General features: G+C 34.7%; 2 protein-coding genes across 5 annotated transcripts; one reads left to right on the top strand and one right to left on the bottom strand.

The window, feature by feature from the left end:
• The first annotated feature begins 714 nt into the window (after positions 1–714).
• LOC132178608 (vacuolar protein sorting-associated protein 25) lies at positions 715–4,726 on the top strand. Of its 4 annotated transcripts, none has more exons than XM_059591068.2 (7): positions 715–840; positions 915–1,017; positions 1,462–1,601; positions 2,992–3,045; positions 3,166–3,257; positions 3,357–3,432; positions 4,421–4,726. In XM_059591068.2, exons 2-7 carry the CDS (start codon positions 959–961, stop codon positions 4,540–4,542), a joined length of 543 nt encoding a protein of 180 aa, XP_059447051.2. In that variant the 5' UTR covers positions 715–840; positions 915–958; the 3' UTR covers positions 4,543–4,726. The 4 variants fall into 4 exon arrangements, with proteins under 4 accessions (XP_059447051.2, XP_088371884.1, XP_059447053.2 ...); XM_088515758.1 differs by having other exon boundaries at positions 929–1,017; XM_059591070.2 differs by having other exon boundaries at positions 943–1,017.
• Positions 4,727–5,818: 1,092 nt separating this feature from the next.
• LOC132178708 (protein AE7) lies at positions 5,819–9,207 on the bottom strand. Its single transcript, XM_088515124.1, has 6 exons — positions 9,112–9,207; positions 8,753–8,887; positions 7,902–8,005; positions 7,677–7,776; positions 6,497–6,542; positions 5,819–6,240 (listed from the first exon to the last, which is right to left on the bottom strand). The coding sequence occupies exons 2-6, from the start codon at positions 8,879–8,881 to the stop codon at positions 6,140–6,142; spliced, it is 480 nt and encodes a 159-aa protein (XP_088371250.1). The 5' UTR covers positions 8,882–8,887; positions 9,112–9,207; the 3' UTR covers positions 5,819–6,139.

Below are 9,207 nucleotides of genomic sequence, written 5' to 3' on the forward strand. Positions count from 1 at the left end.
TAAAGAAAAATCTTGAATTAACACTGAAATGAAAATAATCAAGGATAAGGGCTAATTTAAGGAACAACAGTCTGAATTAACATTGATATGAAAATAAACAAGGATAAGGGCTAATTCAAGGAATTACAATCTCTTGTAGATGAATTTAAATTTATATGAAGGTGTAAATTTAATTAATGAATTAATATTTTAATTTTAGAAAATTAATAGTTACCTTTATTATTCTCATTTTGTTGGTTCTTTTTATATACAAAATAATTGTTCAAGTTTGGTTTGATACAGTCGGATCTTATTGTAAAAAATTAGAAAGGGAACACCTTCTAAATTATGATCTCTCTTCCTTCAAATTAACTAAAAAATATCTCGTTAGTCATATTGAATGTGTATTTTTGTTCTCTCAAAAAATGAAAAAATTGTTCTCAATGGGTAGTTCAATCAGTTGTGGACCACACTTCATAAAGCGGAGGTCACTAGTTTGAATCCCCCCTCACCCTTTCCTTGTGTGGATATTTCAAAAAAAAAAAAAAAAAAAAAATTGAAAAGACAAAAATGCTGCTCAAATATAACTAACTGAATCTTCTCAAGTTTCTCTTTCAATTTTGATACGAGACCTATCTGGGCCTGCAAATTTATGGGTTCTGTGGGCTTTAATTGGGCCCAAAGCTCAAAACATAAAATTTTCTTACGTTATCCTTCGGTTTCTCAGCACCCAAACGGACATCCTTCCGAGCTTGATCAACCGAACGTTCCAAAAAAATAAACGTAGCCCCCACCCCATCAGTAGTAGCTGAGACTCAACCAATCAAAATCGCTCTTACCTTCTCTGCCTTGATTCCTCAGGTATCATTCACTTTCAAGGCACATTGACCCTTCTTCTTTTAATTTTGGCCCTCTTTGAATTTCTTCAATTACAGAGATGCTATTATAGGTCTCCTCTTGTAGTGGAAGCCCCATAGAGATGCAGAAATTGGGTGATTTCAAGCTACCTCACTTCTTCAATTACCCACCGTACTTCACGTAATCTTCAGTTCCCATATTGACAATTTAATATAAATAGATTTATTTCTGCCTTTTTTTAATCATTATGTCAATATAATTTGTTTAGCCCTTATTAAATCTGAATAATGGGTAAAAGTATATGCATGGTGCTTTTCTTGCTGATATTGGAGTGGAAGCTACTGGAATTATAGTTTGAGACCTTATGGACAAACTCGTTGCAGGATCACTGGATCAGTATCCAAATTCTAATGTAGTTCAGCTTTGACTAATATAGGAGTTATTTTTAAAACAGTGAGGAAGTAAAAATCTTCTACTGAAATGTAATGTTTCATGAAAATATTTATTCTCTTTCATTGTAAATATTTTTTCCTTGTGGTCTTTCGCTTTTTCATTTTTTATTCTTATTGTTATTTGGAACATCGTGATTCGATTTAGAACATAACTTTGGTGCATGTTTTTCAGTTTGCAGCCAGTAAGGGACACCCGTGAGAAGCAGGTACAAGTTTGGAAGGAACTCATTCTTGATTACTGTAGAACACAGAAAATATTTGTGATTGGACTGGAAGAAGATTTTCCACTATTTTCAAATCCTGTGATTGAAAGTGAGTTCATCATTCTTGTTAGTTTCTAATTTGGTCATTGAAGCAGCTGAGTCCTAAAAGTGTTTGACGTACTTGTGTTAGTGCCAATAAGCTTTGCTATTGTACATGACCTTTGTAAGTGGCTTAAAGGAAAAAGTTGGGATATATTTTTCTATTATAATTGCAAGAATTGTCCCGACCTAGAAAAGGCACTAACCACATCTATACTATTACTCCACAATGACTAGTTATAGTTACAATTAGAGCTTCTTAAAATCCTCTATAAAGTTTAGTTTCATTTAGAAATGAATCAATGTGGAACTTAGCACCCATGTAACACCTTTGTAATCCACCCACCCAATATTTAACTTTTCGAGGTGTCACCATCCCCCACGAAAATACCTAACGTCCTCATCAAGGGTCACGTCACTTTGTAGTGCTCCAATGCCACATGGTATTATTAGGTAATGCTAGCCATATCTGCGTTATTACCCTTGAATGACTAGTCAAAGTCACGACTAAAGCTTTCTAAAATAATTCTCACATAGTAAAGAACTAGTATGGAACTTGGCACCCATGTAATACTTTGGCAATCCACTCACCTGATATGAGACTTAATGTTCAAGATGTCACTAGAATGTCCTTCCTTCTAGGAGACTTGTTAGTAATAGTAGTTGGAGGATCTGGTTCGATTATATCATTGCATCAGTATTACTCAAGAAGTGCAATGCATTTATAAAAGCACCAATGTTGGTGGTCTGGTATATTGGAGGGCTGGAGCAGATAGTTCTTATCCATTTTGGAGCTTTCTTCTCAACTTTCTTTTCCCACCTTGCACTCATTAACAAGTTATTGAGAGGCGTTCCAAATTGAAGATAAAGTCAAATTGGATGATGAGCAGACATAAAAGGGACATTCTTGCATACCGTGATGCTTACGGATTTTCCTTCCTTCAATTCTCCGGGGATTCTATCTTATCAGATGGATTAAGATGCTCAAGCTAGCGTTTGGCATTATATTGGTTGTGTCAGAGGAGATAAGATGGAGGAGAAAAACTGATGGTTGTTGATAGCAAAGTTGTAGTTGATAATTTTTTTTTGATAATTTTTTTTTTTGATGAAATTCCAACACAATTCCCAGTAAAAGGCAAAAATTCCGTATGTTCATTATGCTGCATTTATATTATAAAAATAAGAAGAAAAAAATTATGAAATGATGTATGAAAAATTATAAGGTATTGGGTGTAGGAGTACTAAAAAAGTCATCCTTCTTGGTGCAAGACACCCTTTACCAATTAAAAGAAAAAGTCATTTCTAAGTCAAATGATGACCTGTATTCAGATTTTTCTGTAGTATGTTTTACATGCTTCTTTCGTCAGATATGTATTTAGTATTCTACTGTCATATTGTAGGATCTCTTAGTCATGAAGCCAGGGAAGCATTCATCTCAGCATTAGTTTCAGAAGGTTTGATATGGTATCAACTGCATTTTTTTTGTTCTTTCCTTTTCTTTTGTGCTCGCTAAAAGCCTGTGCCACAACATTTATAATTGCATCGGTTGTTGATTAGTTGCCATTCTGATGTAGCAGAACGTGCAGAATGGTTGGGTAAAGGACATAGGAAATGTATAATTCTCTGGCACCGCATTCAGGATTGGGCAGACATTATTTTACGCTTTGTGAGTTAGAAGTTTGATTTTGAGAATCACATTTCACATTTATAGTTAGTAGTTACTTGTCAATTCTTTTGATTTAAATATTCTTGCATATTTGATTAGGTTAAAGATAATGGGTTAGAGGACAGTGTCATAACAGTTGAGGAAATGCGTTCGGGGGTTGAATGTCGAGGAACAGGTAACTTTGATTGTATATACTGTTTAGTTGAAGTAATTTTGGAAATGATACCAGAAACTCAACTCTTTCATGATTATATTGCTGTTGCTACTTAAGCGTTTGAATACATTGAGGAGGATTTTTTATTTTTATTTTTTTTTTTTTTATTTTGTGGGAAGTGAGGGAGAAAATCTTCTTGTTCTATTTTTCTAAAAGGGATTACCGCAAGAGGACGTTGAAGGAATTTTTTTTTTTTTTTTTTTTTTTTTTCTTCTTCTACACTCTTTTATCTTTGGACAGTGGCATTTGTATCCCCTTTAGTGCTTAATTTTCATGGTGTATCAATCAGTTCTTTGTCAATAAATAATTTCCTTTTTTCTATCTCTCTCTCTCTCTCTCTCTCTGTCTTAATTGATTTCTTTCAGTATTAAATTATCTTGATTTTTCTTCCTGCTGATGTGCATGTATTTTCTTATGAGTTTATAACGGCTCTGTTTTCAACTTTGATGCAAAGCGATCAGTACAGATATGATTGATTATTCTTAACTAAATTCGTACTGTTTTGCAACGGCTATTTCTAGTGTTTCTTTCTCAATCAACTTACACACATGCTCTTTTATATTCAATTGATAGAATTTCCATGTATTGTGTAGTATAATTGGCATTTTGGATGCTTAATGTTAACTGACATTTCTGCTGAGTGCCCTTACTCTTCTTGTGGACAATGTTGAGTGCATTGGTCTGATTGCTTCTGGTTTAGTGTGGGTCGGAGTTTTGTATATAAACATGTCTTGTATTATGTCCGTATCTAGGAATCATTATATTTATGAGGACCTCTCTCTCTCTCTCTCTCTCTCTCTCTATATATATATATATATGTGTGTGTGTGTACACTTTAGCATGCACACCTTAAGAATACATTTTTGGGCTTATGATTTTGTATAAATTTTGCATGCAAGTTCGTACACTTTATGACTAAAATCTCTCTCTTATTCTGTTTATACTTCAGAACTTCATGGGATTGACCGTGCAATACTAATGCGAGCTTTGAGACTACTAGAACAAAAGGGGAAGCTTGCTATATTCAAGGGAACTTCGGCTGATGATGAAGGCGTAAAATTCTCCATGTAATCCTTTCACTTGGTAGTTGGTTCCTTCCGTACGTTATCAAGCAGTGCCGCCTGTTACTGCTGGTCTGTTAAGAGTTTGCAAGTGTTACTGTTGATCAGGTTGAGGTTCTTTGTTCTTTTTTGGGCTCTTGTGAATTGGTGAAGACTAGCTCGTGACGTTTGGTTGTGTTGAATTCAACCCTATTGCAGACTCAAAGTCAAGGATGAGAATGGGAGCTTAAGATGCCTCTGGTGTGTCCTAGACTCTTAGATAAAGGCTTAAGAGAGGTTGGCTTTTCTCATTACTGATAGATGTCTCAGATTTCATCGATCTTGTGCGAATATGTGGGATTAGTTGGGGGAAAAAGAAGGATGATACGAAGAGGTTTCTTAAGCTTCCCCTCAAGAACCTAGCCCATTTATCCGATTAGCAATATCGCAACTCATTTTGCGTTGGACTCTGATTTTCATATAGAATTGTGCGCTAAACACGTTCCCTCCCACGAAATGCCTTAAAAGCTGCACCATGGCCGCATTGCCGTGGACCACTAAAGCAATCAAAATGAGTCATCTCAAGTGCTGTCGGGACAAAATTCTAGCCGAGTGGTGGAACCATGAGTCCATGACCAAGTCATGCTCTTCGATTAGAAATGCAGGAACCTGAAATTTCCACACAACATGAAAGACAAGAAAACATGAACGTGGATACGGAGGGATTTGGATTCTCAGTAATTTATTGTCCAAATGCCAACATCAGATAGTAAATATGAGATAACTTTTATTAGTAAATATGAGAGAACTTTTATGGCACACCGAATATGAATGTGAGCTATCTAAAACTTGTTTGGATAAGTGAACTTTTCATAAAGGCTCTCTCTAACTAAATTGCTAGTAATTTGAATAGTAAAATTGTTAGAAATTTCTATCCGACATGAAAAGCAGAAAAGATATAGCATGAAATTTGTAGCAATAGCATGATTAATTGGACGAGAAACTCGTAACAAAAATTAAGTGTCCTCGACACTCATTCCAACCTGCCACACTTATTCAAATCAAGTAGCCCATGTAGCATAACACATCGTTCTTGAAAGGATGATTTCTAACCTTATCTCTATCGCTGACTTCAACTCCTAAACATCTGAATCCATTAACTTTTTCTCGCTTATGAGCAAAACTGGATCGATCTAAATATCTCTATGTTGTACAGAGAGAGAGAGAGACCAATCTTCCATTGAACTACAAATAATGCCAAAATTTCCATTGAAGAATAAGTTTCAATTATTACAATTTCACTCATGACGTTCCACCTCTAAAATCTTTTATTTCAATAACAATAATAATAATAAAATATACTATAAATATCCAATGTTTTCACATTTCTATCTAAGATACCAAAAAACTCTATAAATCAATGTAATGACCTACATTACAAGACTTAAAAAGAAATTATAGGACATTGAAATTATTCTAACTCATATTACACAACAGACATAGCCAAAAAAAATGCATGTATGAGATGGGGAAAGAAAATCGTATACTAGTCATGGACAGGAGCTGATTCTAGGAAAGGCTCCAACAGACTATTCATCAAACTGCTTTGCATGGACGTACAACATAGTTCATCCATAAGATGGAGCCAGGCATTCACCAACCATATCCAAGAGATTTGGGTTCTCCAGTGCTGCTGCAACCCGTTCTTTATCATTCAATTGTTTGTTAACTGTTTATACAACAGAAATACGAAGGACATGAATATTAGGTCAAACTTTTTATGAGATCGTTCATTGACCAAGAATACTAGAAAAGGTTTTAGCAACATTTGAAAAATGCATCATTTCTTCATCATCATTGAGGTTGCAGGTTGTACTTTTTCATTCAAGCACTTAATATATTTCTCTCTAGGCAATATTCAAGAAGCTCTTCAAGTTCAAAGTACCACACGTATGATACACTCTAGCCACACAGAGAGAGGGTACCTGCAGCTTCAGATGCATGAGATCCAGGGGCTACCCTTATATCAACCTAGCCAAAATTAAGAAAGAGCTGTAAGAAAAGGAGGTATGACTTGTACACACCATAGGAGCTGCCAAGCACAGTTCAAATTCCAGAGTTTGATTCTCTAAGCAAGCAGGTTTTAAACACGCACACACACACAAAGAGCAACAGAACCATGGTTTACATAAATCATGTTCCAATATGAAACCATAAAGTAACAATTTTTTTAATTTTTTATATAAGTACAAAGTGGCAATTGCATATCACCAGATAGTAATTGGCCAGTATAAGCATCTTACAGCCTAAAAAAGTGAACCCTCCCCACCATCATGGACTTGTTTATATGCGATTCATTGCATTTTAACTACGCAAGAAGTTGAGTGATCTAACTTCAATCTCAGTAATGGCGGTAAGCATATGCCTCCTAGGTGGGGTAGGCAGGAAATAGAATTTCCACAAAATTGCCTTTTAGAACGAGCTAAAACTCACCCCTTGTCACTGAAAATGCATAGTTGCCTATCGATCTCAATCAGGTGCTTGCAGTGGTAGTTGTTTAGATACAGGGAACAGTAATGAATGAAGGCGTCGATTATCTAGCTTTGATTGCACTTTTCTTTTCTTTTCTTTTTTTCCCTACGTATGAAAAACATTATGTAGTTGATTCTTTGCATGAAAATTGAAAACTCTATTTCTCTGCCAAACAAAGAGGATTGGAGAGAGAGAGAGAATAAGAATTCTGGTTTGTGGTTCTCAAGATATGAACTTACCCAATAATATATATTTCCTGAAGCACCTACATGAACACAGCGATATATGCCAAATGTTTTTAATAAGCAGTTACTGTATTTGTGTCCTTCTATCCACATTAGACTAATATCATTAGTTAAAAAAAGCAAACACAATTCATCCTAAACTGATTATTGAGATGATTGTAAAATTCTATGCATGCATCCCTTAGCCATATACTCCTTTCTACCTAGGAAGCCATTAATGCATTCAAGCAAAGATAGGCACATTCCGTCAATCTTATGCATTAATCAGCCTGTTTAGAGCAGTGTAAAAAGTAATTGTGAAATCCTCATATTCAATAATACGTTTCACCTATATGATGAATGAACAATGTCATCAACAAAGTTCATGATAAGGAAATAAGGCTGATACCTTGTAACGAGAGGGCAAGCTCCTCAAAAGTTTCACTCGCAAGCAAAGCCCAATAATTGTTGCCATACTACAATGTTCAACTGTGGGAGTAAATGTAACCCTGAAGGGAAGCATCATGATGCATCATGAATAAAAGTTTCATTTTACTCATGTTAGAATGAGAGAACACAATAAAATGAAAAATGCATTGCATGAATAAGAATGAGACAGAAGAACTGCGTTTACCTAACATTACTTTGTTTGTCATCTACTTCGATTGCATCTTCTGTTATAACTTTGAGCTCCTCCAAAGAGTATGGGTGCTCTGGGTCTTTTATATCTCTTACATGATTTAAGAATGTTAAGAAAAAGATAGAAAAATACAATTTTCAGTGAGACTGCCTACATAATCAGGCGGAGAACAGAAGTTTTAAGTTCTTTTCCATATAACAAGAGAAAATGTATAGTCAACGTCAAAAACATCTTAGAAGCATGATGTTCCGAATAAAAAGGAACATAAACATATGTTTTAATAAGTTCATCATAAAACCAAAGGACTAACACTTCATACGTAATATGTCAAGCATACAATATTACAATGTTTAGGTGATACATGTCATGTAACTAAAATCAAAGTAATTATTTGTTTGCACCTGCATCTCTGTGTGTGGGCATGTGGGGTGGCATGTAAGAGAAATGAGAACCAAATCCCATATTTGATATATGTCCTAAAAAAAAGAACTGTTTCATTGATTCACAGAAACTTTGAAGTTTAGCAAATGCACCCTGAAGCTAATACAGAACCAAATGAATTCCCTATCCATTTCATCACATTTTTACGTCAAAAGTAGATGAACGAAACAAAACATGAACCAAAACAACTCGAAAGCAACAAAAAAAACACAACCTTAATATGCGAAGTTTCCTCTATTAACTATTAAGTACTAAAAGTACACTGAATAGAAAGAAAGGAAAAAAAAAAAAAAAAGTGCTAAAAGTACATAAACCAATATAAATAAATAATAACAATTGAAACCCAAAAACAAAAAGTGAAAAGAAAAGGAAAAAAAAAACGAGCATAAGTCAAGGGAAAGGATATCAAAAACTTCTTGTTGGTCAATGGGTTCCACGGCGTATTCATCCGCATAATCACTCGGCGCGCTTCGAGCTCGACGCTCTTTCTTCTCGTAAACGATTGGGTTCGCGTTTATTAATTCAGAAACCATTTCTACCTACTAAAAATTAAATAAAATATATAAATGATTCATTTAAAGAAACAAATTAAATTCCTAAATAGAATTCAATTTCTAAATCTATCATACTAAAATTACGTACCCAGAAATTCAAGAGACAAAATTACTTAACTTTGAGGTATGCCCAATTAGAACTCGGGCTTCTTATCATTTCAAAGGAAAAAAGGGTAACAAAAATGAGATAGAAAGAGAACAAAACTAACCACTTCGATTGTTGTTATTCTTCCTCTTGTTTTTCTCTTCCTCGTCTCGGAGTGCCTTGTTGATGTGTTTGGTAAAGAGACTATTGTAGTTGGTTT

The sequence above is a fragment of the Corylus avellana genome, chromosome 4, assembly GCF_965113065.1.
Source record: "Corylus avellana chromosome 4, dhCorAvel1.hap1.2, whole genome shotgun sequence".
Lineage (NCBI taxonomy): Eukaryota > Viridiplantae > Streptophyta > Magnoliopsida > Fagales > Betulaceae > Corylus > Corylus avellana.